This window comes from Myodes glareolus, chromosome 3 (genome assembly GCF_982192425.1).
Source record: "Myodes glareolus chromosome 3, mMyoGla1.1, whole genome shotgun sequence".
Classification (NCBI taxonomy): Eukaryota; Metazoa; Chordata; class Mammalia; order Rodentia; family Cricetidae; genus Myodes; species Myodes glareolus.
The window spans coordinates 3,547,554-3,568,492 of record NC_142028.1 but is presented as its reverse complement, the minus strand read 5'-3'; the positions used below and the strand labels follow the sequence as shown (position 1 = coordinate 3,568,492).

Genomic DNA, 20,939 nt, shown 5'->3' with positions numbered 1-20,939 from the left:
GAAAATACACATATTAAAATAATTTAGTACACAAGATTCAAAACATACCTTTGTAGCCACAAGAAGACCAGCAGGGGTTCATTAGTAACCTTCCTCCACGTGTGCATCCTCTCACAGACCCCCGAGTGCTGATGAACGTCTGAGCAGGTCTGGGAAACACACTCGTGGGTACTGGGTAAAAGGCGAGGTTGCCATTGCTTACTTGAACAGTTCCATCAGGATGGTAACCTGTAGCTTATGAGAAAACAAGTCCAAGAGTTAAGTGGTAATAAAGTCCCCATGTTATCAATATATATCAAAATATATATTAACATATACGTAATATATATAAACCTCTCACCTATATTTTCTTCCTTTAAAAACATATTTACAATACATAAATACATATATATGACAAACAGAACATTGCTTAGTTTATAGAGAAAGGAGATCTGGCACATGTCACAGTACGAATGAGCCTTGAAGGTGATATGTTACATGAACTAGGATACATGAACAAGTATATGATGCCAACTCAGATGAGGAAGCCAGAGTAGTCAAATGGTTGATTCCAGGGGCCAGTGGGAAATGAAAAGGAGTTAGTGATAAACAGGTACAGTTACAGCCAGTGACAGGGTGATGACCACTCAACAACCAGATGTGAGATCAAGGAACTCCATGTGTAAGATGACACCAGGGATGGCAATGTATGCCTTTAAATCAGCACTGGGAAACAGAGGCAAGTGAATCTCTCTGGGTTTGAGACTGTACTGGTCTATACTACAAGTTCCTAATCCACTAGAGATACATAGTGAGAGATCTCAAAAACAAAACAAAAAGGGAAGTGGAGGCCGGAGCCTGGGACACCGCCGGGAGGGAGAGGAGCGGAGTCTGTAGGAGCCCCGGCCCAAGTAACGCTGCCGCTCCGGAGCCGCCGTTGAAGGCCTCCCTCCCCTTAAGTGCCTCTTTGCATAGCACCGGCCCCACCCCCACGCTCATTGGTACTGCTACCTAGCATCGGGCCATGGCTGGTCGGGGAGGTGCAGCACGACCCAATGGACCAGCTGCTGGCAACAAGATCTGTCAGTTTAAGTTGGTCCTCTTGGGGGAGTCTGCAGTGGGCAAATCCAGCCTTGTTCTCCGCTTTGTCAAGGGACAATTCCACGAGTATCAGGAGAGCACAATTGGAGCGGCTTTCCTCACACAGACTGTCTGCTTAGACGATACAACGGTCAAGTTTGAGATCTGGGACACAGCTGGACAGGAGCGATATCACAGCCTGGCCCCCATGTACTATCGGGGGGCCCAAGCAGCCATCGTGGTCTATGACATCACCAACACAGATACATTTGCACGGGCTAAGAACTGGGTGAAGGAGTTACAGAGGCAGGCCAGCCCCAACATCGTCATTGCACTCGCGGGTAACAAGGCAGACCTGGCCAGCAAGAGAGCTGTGGAGTTTCAGGAAGCACAAGCCTATGCAGATGACAACAGTTTGCTGTTCATGGAGACATCAGCAAAAACTGCAATGAACGTGAATGAAATTTTCATGGCAATAGCTAAGAAGCTTCCCAAGAACGAGCCCCAGAATGTAGCTGGTGCTCCAGGCCGGAACAGAGGTGTGGATCTGCAGGAGAGCAGCCCAGCCAGCCGGAGCCAGTGCTGCAGCAACTGAGCCCCCTTGCCTGCCACTGCCCCCACTCCTCCACCAGAATGACCCGACTGGAATCCACTCTAACCAATCGCACTTAACGACTCGGGCCACCACTGGGGGCAGGGGAGGGGTCCAACATGAATTCTCCGCATAACTTTGATCCTAGGCCGAAGGGAGTTATTCCACCTGCACCTTTCTGTACAAATACTAATTCAATTTTAAGTCTTAAGTCACTTTTTTAATATATATGATCTCTGCTCTTCCCAGTCCCCTTTCTGCTGCTCTCCCACTTGCCCTTTGCTGGTAGTAGCTACCCTCCTGAGCCCCTGGTCTGTGGGGACGGGTTGGAGCAGTTACCCTTTCTTTCCTTCTTGCTGGAGAGCAGACTCAGCAAGAGCACCCACATCTTACCTTGCTGGGAGTGGTCTTGGTCCCAGGACAGTGGATAGGCCCTGGGCTGGGGAAGGGACAGGCGGCGCTTCCCTCAGCTGCTTCCCTCAGCTGGCTGTCCTCAGGCTGCAGCCTCCCCATCTGACTCCCAACTGCAGCATTACTTAAGCATCATTTGTGACAGCCACACACCATGGCCCAGGACCCCTCCACCCTTGGTCACCCTGACCTCTGGCTCTGAGCCCTGTTCTGACCAAATCACGATGATGAGTATTTGGGGGGGTGAGGGGGGAGTGGGAGGGGATGGAACCAACTTTTTCTGTATTTTGTATTGTATGTTTTCTTCAACATGTAACCAATCAGTATCTTGTCAATATAGTCAGCCGATCGATCGACCTCAAAAAAAAAAAAAAGGTTCGATTTTTTTTTTATTTTATATACACTTTACTACAAATAGTAAAAGAAAATTAATTCTAATCTTTTTTGGGGGGGAGGGAGGAACAGGGTCTCATGTAGCCCAGGCTGGTCTTAAGCTTCTTATATAACCAGGGATAATCATGAACTTGCAATCTAGCTTCTCCAGTTCCCAAGTGCTAAGATCGTAGGCATCTTCCATTATGCCTAGTTTATGCCAGTGCGGAAGATGAAACAGAGGACCTATTGCACGTTAGACAAGCACTTTATAGCTGAGCTATATCCCCAGGCCATGAAACTTAATCTTACTAGAATTCAAAATGGAGAAGGCCTCTAGCCAAAGCATCTGTTATGTAAACCGCCCTATATTTCAGTAATAACAGCATCAAGTGCCTCCATATCAAAATCTAGGACCTCTGCCTAATTCGCTTTGCCACTGAAGAAGAAAGCACCCAGAGTCTCAGTTATTTGATCAGCACATTAAGGGCTGCAATGCCAACACCACAAACCTACCAGTATTAAGAAGAGAGGTTTTTAAAAAATGAAATTTTAAAAATTATTTTAAAAAGAGTTTTTTTAAAAAGAAAAGGTTATCTATGTCTTTTATCATTCAAAACAGCTTTAAAAGATCAAAACTGTCCCCCATTCTCTGAGCTAACAGTACAATAACATTCTACATAATCTCCTCACATCAGATTTTATTTTCTGTACGAGCCATCATCTGTGCTTACAGGGTAACACAATGTAACACAAAGCTTCAGAATCTTCACCAGAACAGCCAGAGTGCCCCCATCTGTCTCAATCACCAGGTAACCAAAACAGCCAGACTTCAAAATAAGAGCCAACGAATCTAAAGCAGACATTGAAGTTCTACCTCTCCAAATTCAAATCGGGGCAGGTGAGACAGTTAAGAGCACTTGCTGCTCTTTCAGAGAAGCCCCTGGACACACATCAGGCAGCTAGAATGTCAGTTCACGGAGATCCAGTGCCCTCTTCTGGCCTCCAAACACATGTGGTATACATACACACATAAATAAAAATAGGTCTTCAAGGGCTGGAAAGATGGCTCAGTGGTTAAGAGCATTGCCTGCTCTTCCAAAGGTCCTGAGTTCAATTCCCGGCAACCACATGGTGGCTCACAACCATCTGTAATGAGGTCTGGCCTGCAGGCATACACACAGAATATTGTATACATAATAAATAAACTGTTAAAAAAAATAGGTCTTCAAAATAATAGTTCAGGATACTGGAGAGATAGCTGAACAGTTCAGAGCACAAGTTTCTCTCGCAGAGGACCCGGGTCCCATTCCCAGCACTATGTGATGGCTCACAATTATCCACAACTCCAGTTCCAGGGAATCTGATGCCTTTTTCTGACTTCTGAAGGTATCAGGACATGCAAGCAAAACACACATAAAAAGTGTTTTTTGTTTTTTGAAAATCCCAGGGCCACAGAATATACGCAGAGGTCTTACCAGTATCTGGAGGTTGGGCTGTCTGTTCTATGTGTATGGCTGGGAGCTGGCATTGGGATATTGTCTGCGTACTTGCTGAAGTAAAGTTTTGATTGTAGCCAAGTGAATAAGGGCATTCTTTCACTTCTTGTTCTTCCCGTGGAGGGAGAGGTGCATTAACATTAAACACCTTAAAGAAGAGCACACAAAGACACTGGGTATGGTTCAGAGGAAATGTCTCAAAAGCATCTGTACAACTCTACCAGATTCTGAGGCATTAGATGAGCAACGGATTTGAACAGACATTTCCCCCAAAGAATAAAACAACTAATAAGCACGTGACATTCTAATCATCACCAGTCATCAGGAAAATGTGAACCAAAACCACTAGGAGATATTTCATAGCCAGTGGGCCCACCACTGTCACAAGATGAAAAACAAGACTAGGCAAGGAGGAGGAGGAACTGGAACCTCACTGCTGATGGAAAGGTAAAATGGTACAAGCCCTGTGGGAAAAGATAATGGCTCCTTGTAGAGGTGAATATAAACCCACCCATTTCATGGTAGGCATCCACCAAAAGAAGTGAAAGTTAAGACTTGAACAGATAGACTATGATCTTATCAACATTATTCCTAAGAGTAAAACGTAACAGAACCTGAGTGAAATGAGACACATACTTTAAATATTACTCAGCCACAAAGAGAATGAAAATAAGATGTGTAATACATGACAAAAACATTATGTTAAGTGAAACAAGCTGGAGGAGAGAACCAACTCCACACAACTACCCTCTGACCTCCACATGCTGTAGTGTGCGCCTGCTCTGCACATGCTGAGAAATCATATTGGTTCTGAAAAGAATTAGATGGTTTCACTTCTACCTAGATAAGTAACTAGAGGCAGAAGTAGAATAGAGGTTCAGGAAGGGGGAAATATTGGGAATTACAATCTAGTGAGTGTTCTAGTTTGCTTTCTGTTGCTGTGATAAAACGCTGTGATCAGTGTTTTATTTATAAAGGGTTTATATGGCTTAACTTCCAAGTTACTTGAAAGCAAGTCTGCTGCTATTCCATGCAGCACCATTAACTGTCATGGAGGAACTCAATCACAGACAAGGAAGTATGGTAGAAACCACAGAGAAGGCTGCTTGATGGCTCATTCTAGAAACTTAGCTTTCTTATTCAGCTTAAGATCACCTGCCTAAGGAACAAACACACACACACACACACACACACACACACACACACACACGAGGGGGGAGGCCCACCTTCATCAATTAGCAATCAAGACAATGCCCCATAGACGAGAGTGCAATAAAACTAACCAGGCTGGGCATGGTAATTGCATGCCTTTGACCTCAGAACGTGGGAGGCAGAAGCATGTGCATCTCTGAATTCAAAGCCAGCCTTGGCCTAAGTTGCAGGTCAGCCAGGGATACAAAAATGAAACCTTGTCTTAAATAATTAAATAAACAGTAAGTAAATATTGCAGTGCCCAACCAAGGGATGCCTTGCTGCGAGTTTCTGGTCAGTAGGCTCCAAACAAACAGGGCATTGCCATGGCTCAAGGATGCCAATTAAATGTAGGACCCTACTGCTGAAGACACCACTCACTGTGGATGCAGGATGAGAGAAATCAACCTGACTAGGTAACTCTCTCTCTTCTAGCTGGTTTACATAATACAAGAAGGTGCTACTGGAGCTACTAGAGGAGAAAAGACATCAAGTCTCACCCTGTGATGGACCCTGCATGGAAAAATACTAATCTGGCAAAATGAGCCAACTGGTGCTAGATTGGCAGAATAGTTATTAGGGTAACATGCTGCTTTCTGACTGGCTATGAGGCCTGTACACAGGAGGGATTTCATGCCTGGTACTGTAAACCTGGCCAAAAGCTACTGTTACTGTTTTATATTTACTATGTCAAGCAACTTCCCAAATATTTTTGTTTATACCCAGAGATATATGTTGCTCTGAACTTTGGTCAGAGAAGCTTCTTATTTCTTTTCTTTTTCTTTCTTTTCTTTTTTTGTTTGTTTGGTTGGTTGGTTTTTAGACAGGGATTCACTGTGTAGCCCTGGCCGTCCTAGAACTCACTGGCCTCAAACTCACAGAGATCCACCTGCCTCTGCCTCCCAAGTGTTGAGATTAAAGGCGTGTGCCACCACCACCCGGCGTTTCTTTCTTAATGCAGACACTAGCTGAGTTTAAGTGCCTGTGATCACTCAGATGTGGATAAACCATCTTTATCAAGCTCCCCTCATCCAGGGAACAGAGAACACGGTGGAAGACGGTGTAGACAGAATTTAAGAGCTGGTAGATGAGAACAGGAGCTATGGAATGCTGACTTTTGAACATGACATGGTTGTTGTACACATCAACTCACAGTAGGTATGGTCTCCTCCACAAAACTTACACAAAATCAAGCCAGTCAAAATTCACGGATGGAGGAGAGGTCCCCAGACTCCACCCTCGACAGAGGAACTACTGGCAGTTGATGGCTGTGGAGAAAGGGACAGTCACCCTCCTTTAGGAATGTGACCAACTAGTACATTACTCACATCCCAGGGAATGGTCCCACACCCATGTATATACAGGTAACATTAAGTGGACTCAGGATTATTACTGATATTAGCAAAAAAAGAACATGGCATTAGAAAGGAGTTAAAGACAGGGGTCTTAGAGGAAGCTGTGGGGACCTCTAATGGTCCCCACATTATGGGTAGCAATAAATGGATATGAAGTAATGGTGAATAGATATGATCAAAACAGATTGGATAAATGTATAAATTTTTCAAGGAATAAATTTTCAAAAAATCTTAAAAACTTCAAAGGCTGAACTCTTGCCTAGTATATATGCAAGATCCTAGGTTCAATCTCCATAAAGAAAAAAGGAATCAGTTATTAAATTTTTACCAAAAAGGAGTTTTCCAGACACCTAGCCACAAGTCATGAGTTAACACTTGTTTCCCTCTGCCTTCCCTACTCTGAAGCTTTTGTGTATAGCACACATAACCGATAGGAATAACTCTCTCCATTCCATAGTAAAAGACCAGTTGCCAGAAAGACTTTAGTGGCTTGTTTTATTTTTCATGTCTATACCTCTGGTGAATAAAAATAATTCCTGAGGCCAGCATGGTGGAGCACACCTTTAATCCCAAGTTAGGAGGCAGGCAGAACTCTTTGAATTCAAGGACAGTCTGGTCTAGTAGAAAGTACCAGAGTAAATAGAGTTACTTAGTGAGACCTTGTCTCCAAAACAAAAATTTAAAAAAAAAAAGCCTGTCTCAAAACAAACAAAAAAACAGTGCCTAGCTGAACCTATGTGAGTTCAAGGTCATCCTAGTCTACATAGTGAGTTCCAGATAAACTGGGGTTACATAGTGAGACCTTGTCTCCAAAACAAAGCAAACAAGCAAAAAAATCAAAAATCTGGTACAAGATTTTAAGAGTCTGAGAAAGCACTCAGCTTTTAAGAGCTGGTACTGCTCTTGCAGAAGAGTACAGACAGTTACAGGGTGATCTAATGCCTCTGGCCTCTGAAGGCACCTGTGTTTATATGTATATATCCAGACACAGACACGTAATTAAAAATAAGAAAAAAATAAATCTTTAAAAATAAATAGTGCTTAACCTCCTGCTAAATAAAATGAATGAGTGAGAACCTGCTTGAACCGGGCAAGCTGCAAAGAGGAAGAGCAGACAGAACTATCAACAAAGATATACTTGGACAGAACAACAGAAGACAAGCAAGTCCAGTGGACTGGTCTGACAGGTTAGACAGGACTTCAATAGCTCAGGTGAAGGATTGTATTTCATCACGTGATGAACCACGGTCTGTTTTTAATTAGGCAAAAGAAAAAATAAATTTAAGTGGCAATATTATGAGTGGCCGGGGGAGGGGGGGGAGAACACGAGAAAAAGTCCCTCAAACTGTGCAGCCAGAATAGGAACATCTATGAATTCATGCTACTGAGCTCAGCAGCCCTGCTCTACACTGCTGGCCCACTGCCACTCTCCCCAAGGTCCTGGTATGAATCATGTGAAACATGAAGCACCAACAGGAAAGGCACTTACTGCTTCATTGAATGGTTTTCTCCCCCCTGAAAAATACTCTTAAGCATTAATCCACCTCTCCAGGCCCTGTAATATCTTTTAAGTTTTAGACTACAATTTGTAGAGGAATACACAATGAGCACACACATCCAATTCTGAACAAACCTAAACCAGAATGAGACTAAAACAAAATGAATGTTTCAACAATGATAGAACTCATATATGCATCCTCTTACTTCAAGTTACTAAAACTAGGGCCCTCAGTAATGCAGAACCAACAATGATTAATAATGAGCTGTTAGTAAAACAATGTGTTTATCACTCATATATTTCTTTTGTAGGGAGGGAGTACTGGGGATCAGCCACACACATTTTTATATGGGTCCTAAGCTTTGTCTATTAATTTTCAGAAAGAAAGCAATGCTCTGATAAAAAATATTCCTTGAACAAATCGCTCTTAAGGGTAGGCCCCATGCCCAGCAGAAGATGGCCAAGAGAAAGCAAACTCAACAGCATCTTTGAAGGTTTTCTGTCTCATGTTAAGTCAGAACTTTTCCTCTACCTTACAGGTCCTTTACATATATACTATGGTTTCCAGTTTGGGAGGATTCTATGGGACTCCTTTGTGTGTGAACCTGTGTCTCTGTGTCTACATGTATTTCTTGTGTTTTTTCTTTTGCTTTTTCTTATTTGGTGTTTTGTCATATTCTGATTTGGTTTTTTATTGTATTTTATTTTACTTTATAATTATTTCTTAGATGCCTGTTTGTTTTCTAAAGAGAGAAAGAAAGGGTGTGGAGGAACTAGGAAGAGGAAGGGGAAGGGAAACCATAATCAGAATATACTATATGAAAAAAATGTATTTTCAATAAAAAGAAAAAATACTTGTTCAAAATTCTAGAGGTTACAGATTTAATACTCTGTCACAAACATTATTTTCAATGGACAAATATTGGCACGCAGCCCAGATAGGAGCAACACGAAGGCAAACTTTCCATCCAGTACCAACAGCCATCTTTCCCTTCATACTCACTGTCTGCATGGCTTGAAAGGGCACTGTGCTAACAGCTGCTGAGCTTCCCCTTGCAGGAGGTAACTGGAAGCCTTTTGACAAGGGAGGATTTGGAGACACAAGTGCAGGTGGTGGCTTGCTGGGGGGAACTGTCATCTGTGGAGGGGAAATGCTGCGTCAGCCACACTTTCCACATGACGAGGTGAATTTACACTAAGCCCCAAGCTGGCACAGGTCAGCAAGTTCTTTAGGATGACAGGGGAACACAGGAATGCAGAGAGCAGAGTTTGCTTACAATTTTTAAACCTCGGCTGCTGAGGATGCACTCAGCACTTGCTTTTGATAGGGTGCTGACAAAGTGATATCACACAAGGGGCTCTCAACTTCCTACCATCACCAAGCTCTCTACAAGCCCTGAATTGCTATTTTCCAACTTATAATCTAATATTACTCCAAATGTATGCAAAGATTGAATTTAAGAAAAGCTTTGGGTTAGTTCCTTAGTGTTAATTTTCTATTTAAAAAATTAGTGGATTTCTCAATTCTCTGCCTAAAAAAATAAAACAACTTTGATATAATTTAAGCAATCCTTACCTATAAAGCGAAATTAGTATGACACAAACCCAATCCCAAGAAGATTATAAAGCAGATCACTACAGTCATGTGGTAAAAATCACTTTTTCCTTGTCATAAAGAAGCCCACTATCTTAGTTTAGACCAAATGAGCACTATAATAACTAATCCTCATCTATACTTTCTTATAGTCTGTCATGAATTCTCATTTATTAGTTCACTCAAAAACCTAACAGCTCTTGAATTGTCCCCAAAATTCATCCTATCCATATCTATATAGTTCAAGGATTTGTTCAAACAGCAAAGGCTGAAATTTAGAACTACACACACAAACCTCATACTATCAAAATGCTCCTTTTTTATTTGTTTGTTTGTTTGTTCTTAGAAAGAGTTTCTCCCCTATAACCCTGGATGTCCTGGAACTAACTTTGTACACCAGGCTGGCCTCAAACTCATGAATCCACCTGTCTCCCGAGTGCTAGGATTAAAGGCATGGGTCACCACCTCTGGCTTGCCAAAACACTTTGATAAGATGAGCCAGAAAGACTGTAACTCATTCCAACTCAGTGCTAATAAGACTATAAAAAAACAAATCTTCGGTTACATGGATATTTTATCCTAATCCTACCTAAAGATTTTCTCTTTTTTATATTAAAAATGCCATAAGGAAACCTAATACTTTATTTTTAAGTATGTGTATGTGCGAATATCTGTATTTGTGCATGGAGTACAAGTGAAAGTCAAACGCCTCAGATTCCCTGAGGCTGGAGTCACAGGGAGTGGTAAGCTACCTGTGGTGAGTGCAGACTCAAGACTCAGGTTCTGTCCAAAATCAATGCAAGTTCTTAATCACTGAACTAACCATCTCTCCAGTCCTGAATGCTACTTATTAAAATAAATTAATATATTGACTAAGCTGGGCCATACTCTACTGTAATCTCAACACTTGAAAAGTGGAAGCAAAAGGATCAAGAATTCAAGGTCAACCTGAGCTACAGGAGATCATCTCAAAATAGTAATATGAAGGTTGGAAAGATGGCTTATCAATTTAGAAACATTGTTGCTCTTGCAAAGGACCTGGGTTCAATCCCTAGCATTTACATGGTAGTTCACAACCATCCTCAACTTCAGTTACAGGGATTTAATGTCCTTTTCTGACCTCCTTGGGCACCAAGCACCACGTAGTGCAAATATATACATGCACAAAATAAAGAAATTTTTAAACTTAAAAATAATAATTCTAAAAAATATATATTTATTACATCAGGTAAGGTAAGTACTATTAAACCTACATACATGGCAAAGCCAAAATAGTGACCTGTATATGTTCTCGAACCACAACATCTACAGAAAGTAATGCATTAATAAATACAAACATTATAATTCCATTAATCATGCCAGTAATTCATAAGCTCATTCTGTCATTGTTTGAAGACACAAAAAAAATAAGACCATGGGTCTCATTACCTCAGGGGTCTCTGAGGTCATATATTCTGTTTCAGTTCCTGAAGAAACCTGATCAGTAGTAGCCAAGCAAGCATTTGAGCTACAAGTAACTGGAGAAGAAGCCACCTAGACACAGAAAGACAGAAAACATTGTCAACACAAGCTGTGTGGTCACTTCTTATTTCCTGGGTGCTGGACTCCTTGATTTGTTGCTTTTACTAGCACTCAGTAGTGCAGGCAGTATGCTAAGTGCATTACATATATTAATACACTTAATCCTAACAAACCTGTATGGTAAGCACAATTATCCTTATTTTAGTGACATCAAGAAAAAGCAAATAGTTAGTTGGGCAGGTGGTACACACCTCAATCCCAGCACTCAAGACACAGCAGACTGATCTCTGGATCTCTGAGTTCCAGGCCAGCCTGGTCTACAGAGCACGTTCTATGACAGCCAAGGCTATACAGAGAAATCCTGTCTTGAAAATAGCCAAAAGGAAAAAAAGAAGCAAGAGCAAAAAAGGTGAAGTAATCTGCCCAAGATTAGAATAAAGTTCAATAACAGAACAATTATATTCATACACTGCCTTACTACCTTTCTAGGACATAACCCCAGCCTTGTTGACCAAGTTTCTTGGCCCTGAAAATCTGGAGCCATATCTACAATGTGACTGACACTTTACAATGCGTACTAGTAAGCTAGGCATAGAGCTAATCAAGTTTCTGGTCTGAAGACTTTTCATGCCTTACAGTGGTAGGCAGAAGTATAAAAAGGATGGACAAGTGTTACAAAAATCAAAATAGTAGCAAATTTCTAAGAGAAAATTAAGAGTTAAAAGCATGTATAAAATAAAAACTAAAAACAAGGGGCTGGAGAAATGGCTCAGCGGTTAAGAGCACTGACTGCTCTTCCAGAGGACCTGGGTTCAATTCCCAGCAACCACATGGCAGCTCACAACTGTCTGAAAATCCAGTTCCAGGGGATCTGACACCTTCACACCAATGCACATAAATAAAGATAAATAAATCATAAAAAATTTAAAAAAAACTAAAAACAAGCACAAAAGGAATTAAGGCTGTGACAATTTAACAATAAAACACCAAGAGCAGTTTGGTAGAAAAACTATGGTATTAGAATGTAAGAGAAACCTAAGGGGAAAAAATGTAGCAGTAATGATAGCAAAGTGTTTGTGCATCCAATCCTGTATCCCAAGACTTTTTCGTGGTTCTCAGAAGCTCCAGCAATACAGGTGAACCAGAAATCAAACATCAGAGTGGTTATGTTTCTATAACCTGCTCCCAGCACTGGGGTGGTAGAGTCAGGAGGGGAAAGAGTTCAAGGTCATCCTCCTCAAGTACACAGTGAATTCCAGGCCAGCCTGAGCTACTGTTGCAAAAGACTTTGTCTCAATAAAACAAAAAGACAGAACAGGCACACACACACGCGTGCACCTGCACATTCACACATTTTCACACCAGAAAGAGGCCAGCCTGGTCTACCAAGTCTACCAGGTCAACCAGGGCTACATAGCCAGACCTCGTCCATTTCACCACCACCCCAAAGGAAGAGTTTGAGGGAATTGTTTTAATACTTTACATTTTATATACTAAACACATATGATTTAGATCTAACCAAAATATTAGATTTATGAAACTGTTTTTAAACTATGCTTTTTTTCAGTACTTTGAATTAAAATAATAAGTCAACTCATCATAACTGGGTCTGGTTGTTGTTGAGTATACTTGTGTACAAGGGAAACCCACAGACACTAAGTTACTCTTCCTTTGTCCACTTATTTTTTTTTTATTTTCTCTTCATTCATATGAAGATAAATGCCCATTTTTATTAGGAGTTTGAAGATTTCATGATGACAAAGAATTCCAGGCATAGGAAATGTTACTCTATCAAAATACAGTATGTAATGTGTTTCAATGTCCATCTAAAGCTGACTAATTTTGACATCTGTGTGATGATCATTCCCAGGAACTATGTTACAACTTTGGCCTTGTAGTTTTAAGGCCAAAGGCAAGGTATAATTTTTAGAATGCTATCTAGAGAAAAGCATTTCAATCTAATCAGAATCCTAAAGCACTTTATCATAATCATTACTGTGTAATGAATATATCACATAGGAACTTAAAGGACTAGAGAGGACAAGTCTCAGAGTGAGTCCCCACTCCACAATGTCTCAGGGTCCATGCTGTTGCCATAAGACTCTGACCAAAAACAACTCAGGGAGGAAAGGGCTTGTTTATATTACAGCTGCAGTCCATCATTCAGAGAAGTTCAGTCTTTGCCCATTTATTAGTCAAGCTAAAAAGACTTTGAAAGTCAGTGCCGTGGAATGTACCTATTATGCCAGGGCTAGAAGAATGAGATGGGAAGATCACAAGTTCAGGACCACCCTGGACTACAAAGCAAAACCCTGACTCAAAATACAAACAAATAACAAATTTTACTTAAAAGTTTCACTTACTGGGGTTGCAGCTGTAGCTCAGTGGAACTTGCCGAGTGGACAACCACAGAAGCTAGGTTTACTCAATGTCTAACACCACATTGGGCAAAAGAAAACATTTTACTTAACAAAAACAAAATCTTTAATATTAATATTCATTTATAAGTTGCAATCACTCTTGTTTCTAAATTATCACATTAAGTAGAGTAACCAGAAGTAGCTTTTCATAATAGTAAACATGGTGTTTGAGACCAGTGCTTCTAAATGTAGGTGTGCAAACTCTCACCTAGAGAGGTTATTCAAAGCACAAATGCTACTAGCATACTAACACGGGGCAACATCCCAGTACTCCGAGGCAGGAAGATCACAAGTTCTAAACCAATCAAGGCTACGGAGTGAGTTCAAGGCCAGCCTGGGCTACATTAAGACACACACACACACACACACACACACACACACACACGAAATCCTCTTCTAGTAGGTCTAAGATAAAACCTAGAGAATTTTTTTTCAATTATTCTTGCCAAAGTAAGAAGTCTTCCTCTTGAAGCAAAAAAGAGTGTAAGACAAATTAATCCAGAAGCTACCTGTAATGGCTCTTGAAGAAAATCACTTTGATTGGACAAGTTTTGCTCTGCAGATACTGTAGAGACTAAAATAAACAAAACAAGGGGAGAGAAGTGTTAATACATATCAACTGGACAAAACAAAGTTTACTCTTCACAAAGTATCAGTTGGAAGAACGGGTTCCTACTACAACTTTGAAGAAAGTAGACAAGTTAGAAATACTAATTCCATCTACGGTATATGGTGATGTGGTTTTTCTCTTTTTGTTCTTGTTTTTAATATTTTTATTATTATCTGTTTATGTGCACATGTGTGTATGTCTGTATATGGGCATGTGCTGGGAATTAACTCGGGTTCTCTGCAAGAATAATACATGTTCTTAACCACTGAGCCATCTTTCCAGTCCCCTTGGTGAGGTTTTAAGGTTATATGGGTAAAAGCAGCATTTCAAAGATTCCAAAAGGAAAGAACTATGACTTTCAAAAAAAAATCACTGGGGAAAATAATCTGGAAGACTTTCAAAAAAAAATCACTGGGGAAAATAATCTGGAAGACAAAGACTAAGCCACTGATACATATAATCTTCATGGTAAGTCTTAGTTGATAATCTGTTTGTTCAAATTTTTCCCCTGTAGTTATATGTATTAACATACTTTTTACAATTACGTAGTTTTCAGCTTGGTTTCTCTTATTAATATCAGTCACTTCTGTTAACTGTTCTGTTTCACCCAGCATTACAGCATCAGTCTTTAGCAGGTGTTCAATGCTTACCACAGTTGGACTATGGCTTGAGCATGTTATTCCTTACCTGAGAGAAATTAGCATGAAGCCAGAGGCCTAAGCTTTGAGGCATCACACCAGTTTTTTATTTAGACTCCATCATTAGTTAACATGATATTCATTGTTCTAAATATTAGTACCCAAAAGCCTCCACAGTAGATTCACAGTTCAAAGGTCAAGTAGGTTCTAGTCAGAAATCACCCCAGAAAGACCATGGAAAATTGTGACAGCAGCTATTAAGTTTTTCTACTTGCCCATCTGAGAACTTTTCTCTAACAAGTGTAAACATGTTACTGAAGTATACTTATAGCCTAATGATAATTTATCCCTATGCAACTCTACTGACTGATATATACAACTAGAATAAATTAACAAACACTCAAGCTATCTGGAATGAATGATTCATAAAAGAAATAACTGTTAGCTATAAAGCTGTTTAAGTCTTTAAAATTACTATTCTCAGAAAACATTATTATTATTATTGGGCTGGGTTACCTGGAAAAGCTGAAGGTGGCTGTGATGACAGAATTGCACTTGAGGGTTTGTCAAGATCTAGGACAGACTCCTGAAGATAGGATTGAAAACAGTGAGGAAAACAGGCTATTTATTTAAAACGATTAAACAGTTCACTGTACTGACTACAACTTTTACTAAAGGTGCAGGCATCTAGCTAATTCCTACCTTGTGGTATTTTGGTTTTTGTTTGTTTGTTTTGAGTTTTTTTGAGATAAGGCTTCTCTGGAGCCCTGGCTGTCCTGGAATTCTCTCTGTAGGTCAGACCGGACTCAAACTCACAGAGATCCGCCTGCCTCTGCCTCCCGAGTGCTGGGATTAAAGGCGTGCACCACTACCATCTGTCTCAAACTGCCTTCTAAATACTTACTTTATACCCACAGATTAGTTCTACTCTGAACCCTGGTCAGAAGTCTTTTGCAGTGGGCAGCAGTCAATGAGGAGACTCATAACTGGTCAAAGGGTTTGGAGTGAATGTTGAATGCTCAGCTCTAAATAGGACACATATATCAACTCCTACAAAGCTCAAGGAGTGTTCCAGAGGCAAGCGCAGGGAAGAGTGCTGTGAAACGCTCTCTTCAGGATATGACAAAGCTCTTGCACTCATGAACTCACAGAAGCTATGATGACCTACAGAAATCCAAGCCAGTCAATATCCTAGCATGGATGACATTAGGTATTTATGAGGCTCTACCCTTAGCTGAAGAGCTATCAGCAATTGACAGCTGCTGGAGGTGCTGGGGTGGAGGGAGCACATCACTTTTCTTGTGGCTGCCAGATTGTTTTTTCTCTGGTAAATGGGTAAATGGTTCTACACTCACAAGTATGCAGGCCGCACTAACTAAATGCTGTGGAGTTTTGGTTTGTTTTTTTTAGTTTTTTGTGGCTTTTTGAGACAGGGTTTCTCTGTAGCTCTGTAGCCTCTCCTGGAACTTGCTCTGTAGACCAGGTTGGCCTCGAACTTACAGAGATCCACCTGTGTCTGCCTCCTGATTAAAAGTGTGCACCACCACCGCCCAGCTGCTGTGGTTTATTTTTAAAAAGAGGATGAGAATACGAAGGTAGGACTGGGAAATACTGGGGGCTGCAAGAGACAATGGGAAAGGGAAATATGAATTGAATATTATCAAGACATACTATACATGTAAGAAATTGTCAAAGAATAAAAAAAATCCTAAAATCAAAATAAAACAAAACAGCTCATACTTGCATAAAGTTACAAGTTCCTTGAATCTGGGTCATGAGGTCCTGCAGTCTCTCTTTTCTCAACAGTGGATCCTTTGGAAAGGGAGAGGAAGAGTCTATAGGCTGAGGTATGGACTTAGGCACCTACAAGACAAACCCACCGTATGTGAGTCTCAATCAGAAAGTTTACATTACATCTTCAGAAATCAGATGGAAATACTATTTATTAGACTTATCACAATAAAAATTTTTACATAAATCCATTTTCCCAATTAATTTTTCCCCTTTCAAAACAACTTTAACAAAAATCTTTCTAAAAAATAAAGCATTCTCTTTCTACAGAGACCCAGAATAAAGGCCCTTCCTTTAAAAGTATTTCATTATAGTTATACCATTTGTTCTCTGTGATAAGCCACTGACTATGACACATAACAATACTTCTCATCAAGGCAAAAATTACTATTATTGCATTAAATATGCATCCAATTTTTAAGATACATATGATTTCAGTTACTAAAATATTTATAAACACATATATATCAATATATACATATCCATATGCAATATACATACAATAGGATTGAGGAAATACTTTATTAAATTTAATTTAAAAGTATACTCTTGGAGGTGACTACTGTTTAGAAGCTCTCATGATAAGTTGATAAAAATCTTGAATTTACCCTATTAACATTTACAGTTCTTGCTTTTTTTTTTTAAATCTATGTGTATGGGTGTTTTGTCTCTGTGAGTGCATGCGTGTGTGCGTGCGTGCGTGCGTGTGTGTGTGTGTGTGTGTGTGTGTGTGTGTGTGTGTGTGTACCATGAACGTGCTTGGTACCTACAGAGGCTAAAAGGCATGGGATAGCCAGACTGGAGATTCAGGTGTTATAGCTGCCATAAGAGTTCTGGGAATCAAACCACAGTCTCCTCTGGAAGAACAGCCAGTGAGTGCTCTTAACCACTGAACCATCTTTTCAGCCTTTAGCCGTATTTTTATAGCTGAGATCAGCTGTTCATAGAGAAGTGAATGCCCTCTTAGTTACTGAGCCTAAACTTCAACATAATGCTGCCTGTACCATAAAAACAAATTCAAGAGTTTGTTCCAATACTGAGGGGACTTAAGAGAGCCTTCATCCAGTAACTGATGGAGGCAGAGGCAGAGACCCACACTGGAGCACTGGACTGAGCTCCCAAAGTTCAGTTGAAGAGTGGAAGGAATGAGAATATGAGCAAGGAGGTCAAGACCATGATGGAACCCACTGAAACAGTTTGCCTGAGCTAATAGGAGCTCACCAACTCCAGCCGGACTGGAAAGAAACAAGCATATGACCAAACTAGTTCCTCTGAATGTGGTTGACAGTTGCATGGCTGGGGCAGACTGAGGGGTCACTGGTAGTGGCACCAGCATTTATCCCTACTGCATGTACTGACTTTTTGTGATCCTATTCTCTTTGGAGGTATACCTTGCTCAGCCTAGATATAGTAGGGAGGGCCCTGGACCTTCCACAAGGCACTGTGCTTACCCTTTCTGAGGATTAGATGGGGGTGAGGTGGGGGGTGTGTGGAAGGAATGGGCGGTGGGGAGGGAGTGGAAACTTGGATTGGTATTTTTTTTTAATCTAGTAAATTAAAAAAGGAAGGAAGGAAGGAAGGAAGGAAGGAAGGAAGGAAGGAAGGAAGGAAAAGAAAGAAAGGAAGGAAGGAAAAAAGGAAGAAGACACTTTTTTAAAAAAATATTTATTTATTTATTATATATACAATATTCTTTCTGCGTGTATGTCTACAGGCCAGAAGAGGGCACCAGACCTCATTACAGATGGTTGTGAGCCACCATGTGGTTGCTGGGAATTGAACTCAGGACCTTTGGAAGAGCAGTCAGAGCTGTTAACCACTGAGCCATCTCTCCAGCCCCCAAGAGGAAACTTTTATAACAGAAGGCTTTGGGTCTCTGTATAATATGCTAAACAGCTTAAAAATGGAACAATTAAATGAAAAGCTATTTAATTTAGATAGAAAAAAACAAATTCAAGATATTTGGACCTTTATAACTAAATAGCCCTAGTTTTCAATACCATTCAATAAATAGCATGAGATCAATATTCTAGTATGGTAAAGGTTCAAATATACCTAGCAGATTTGCAAATAATGAGGGACTTGAGGGCCTTTTTTGGTTTTCTGTTTATTTTTTAAGACAGTCTCTCACTATGTAGCACTAACTGGCATGAAACTTGCTATGTGTAGACCAGGCTGGCCTCAAACTCTCAAATTAGAGTTCTGTTGTCTTACTGTTTTATTGGGATATTAAAATGAAGTTTTTAATATGTACCTCAAAAACAACAATCATACAATTACTACTAGATGTTATTTATAAATTAATGATGTGTGGCTGTCAATCTTCTACAAGGGCAGAAATGAGATAAAGATATCAGCACTTGAAGAAAAGAAGAGAAAAAAATCAGCATCTGAAGAGAGAAGAAAAAGAAAAAAGCCAGGCAAGGTGGCACATGTCTCCAGTGCCAGCATTTAGGAGGCAGAAGCAGGTTGATCTCTATCAGTTTTAAAGTCAGACAAGTCTACATAATGAGTTCCAAGACAGCCGGAGCTGCATAATGAGATCTTGTCTCAAAAACAATTTAAAGGTGGCACACACCTTTAATTTCAGTACTCTGCAGATAGGTGGACCTCTATGATTTCAAGGCCAGCCTGATCTACAAAGCAAGTTCCAGGACAGCCAAGGCTATTACATAGAGGAACACTGTCTCAAAAAAGGGAAAAAAAAATTCTAAAATTCTTTCTATAAGGCAGCACTGATAGGCAGTTTGTTTATTTACAAAGCAATGTTTTGACCTCTCCAAGCAAAATGATTCTTCACAGTATTAGATGACCAAAGACTTGATCAGAACATTGCTGACTTAAAAAAGCAAGTGGTTAAAAGAAAACTACTAAGTTGGGGTGGAAGTTGAAGCGAAGTCTTCAGCAAAGTGATGACATGTTTGCTTTATAAGCAATATTAAGTAATGTAGAATTTAAGAACAAGCAATAGTAGCCGAGGTTATCCAAGGATCATTTCTTATAAACCTCACATCCTAGAGAAAGATTTATCATCAACAGGATCTACTCACATCTTTGTGTTTTACATTTAACTTCCTGGGCAGGAGCTGGTCATTTGGTAACAGGTCAGCTGAAGCTGCTCCCCAGGACTTTAGAGGAGTCTGTGACTGTGGTGCTGAGAAGTGTTTCTGGTTCTCAGCATTGTTTTCCCTGGACATTGAAGTTTGAGGCTTTGTTGAATCCCGTTCTCCGCACACAGAAGTGGTCCAGGACCTGCTGCTGCTCTGTTCACTTTGCACAGAGACTGTCCAGGATACAGGAGGTACCTTCTTTGGATCTTGTTCTTTCTGAGGCTGAACCACCCATGGCTTTGGTGTATCCTGTATGTCCTGCTCGTCTTGAGGGCTGCCCACTTTGGACTCAGGGTTTTCTGGCTTCCAATGACTAACAGGTGTCATAGAGATCTGTTGTTTCTGCTCTTCCTGCAATGTTGACCGGAGATCCCCCTGATCGAAGGAAACTACAGGCTTTGATACCTCCTGGAACTTAACAGAAGACTCCCAAGACTCCAAGGACTCCTGCTTCTTCTCTTGGCCATCTGATTCAGGAAGCATATTCCAGCATTTGAGGTGATTTGGTTTTCTAGTATAATCTGCTTCCCAAGATCGTTCCTCATTTTCTTGTTTTCTTGAATAATTTACTTCTGTCATATAGCGTCTGTTCAGAAACTAAGCCAGAGAAATAAACAATGTGCTTCAGGCTTAAAATATATAAACTTTGAATGCAATGTTCAACTCTATTAGTATTCCTATATCTATCAGTCTCACACGAAACTGTGACATGACCTGACTCTTATCCTTACCCTAATGAAGAAACTAGACTATTTTGTAACTGAAATGCAAACTTTGATACTTCAAAAGTAGAAATCTGTGACCCATTTAAGACTATAAGGAACTACACATTATAGTACCACAATCACTTTATGTAGTCCCTTTACCTAAGCAATTCTGTCTTTGCTTGCCTGAGGGTCTTTCCACACAACTATAACCATCCTTTAAAAGTCACAGCCAGGACAGTTCAATCACTGAAAGTTATACTGTTTAGCTATGTGTCTCCTCAGTTCCCAAGTTTTTCTCTACTTCCCTCACATATCTATTATATTATACACCTGTTTCTCCAATTCTTTTCAGCTTCCACAAATTTTAATGTCTCTTAAAAATAGTAAACACTGTCTTCTGCTACCAGTGTAAATCTGGTAACAAAATTCTATAGCTCCTTAAAGTCTAATATAAGGGTTGAAAACAGCAATAGCTAATGCTAAAGAAGATACTGTGCATCAGACTAGCCCCTTTAACCCTCACAGTGATACCAGATATGATCGCAGTCTTCACGACGCAGGAGAACAATCT

At 40.4% G+C, this 20,939-nt stretch overlaps 2 protein-coding genes across 4 annotated transcripts in view; one reads left to right on the top strand and one right to left on the bottom strand.

Annotated features, from left to right (window-relative positions):
* The window catches only part of Caprin2 (caprin family member 2), a 51,860-nt gene that overhangs the window by 5,734 nt on the left and 25,187 nt on the right, over positions 1-20,939 (bottom strand). For 2 of the 3 annotated variants that reach the window (XM_087903938.1, XM_048432726.2), the window contains 8 exons: positions 19,602-20,258; positions 16,501-16,623; positions 15,277-15,346; positions 14,022-14,086; positions 11,000-11,104; positions 8,981-9,115; positions 3,913-4,081; positions 49-234 (listed from right to left, as the gene is read on the bottom strand). In XM_087903938.1, coding sequence (XP_087760064.1) covers positions 49-234; positions 3,913-4,081; positions 8,981-9,115; positions 11,000-11,104; positions 14,022-14,086; positions 15,277-15,346; positions 16,501-16,623; positions 19,602-20,258 — 1,510 coding nt within the window. The remainder of the gene's footprint in view (positions 1-48; positions 235-3,912; positions 4,082-8,980; positions 9,116-10,999; positions 11,105-14,021; positions 14,087-15,276; positions 15,347-16,500; positions 16,624-19,601; positions 20,259-20,939) is intronic. The other variant, XM_087903939.1, reaches the window with a different exon arrangement.
* LOC148122527 (ras-related protein Rab-5C) lies at positions 886-1,893 on the top strand. The gene has a single exon (XM_087903937.1). It carries the CDS (start codon positions 1,004-1,006, stop codon positions 1,652-1,654), a length of 651 nt encoding a protein of 216 aa, XP_087760063.1. The 5' UTR covers positions 886-1,003; the 3' UTR covers positions 1,655-1,893.

Excerpts from the sequence above, each read along its gene's own strand:
- LOC148122527 (XM_087903937.1), top strand. The coding sequence starts at position 1,004 with ATGGCTGGTCGGGGAGGTGCAGCACGACCCAATGGACCAGCTGCTGGC.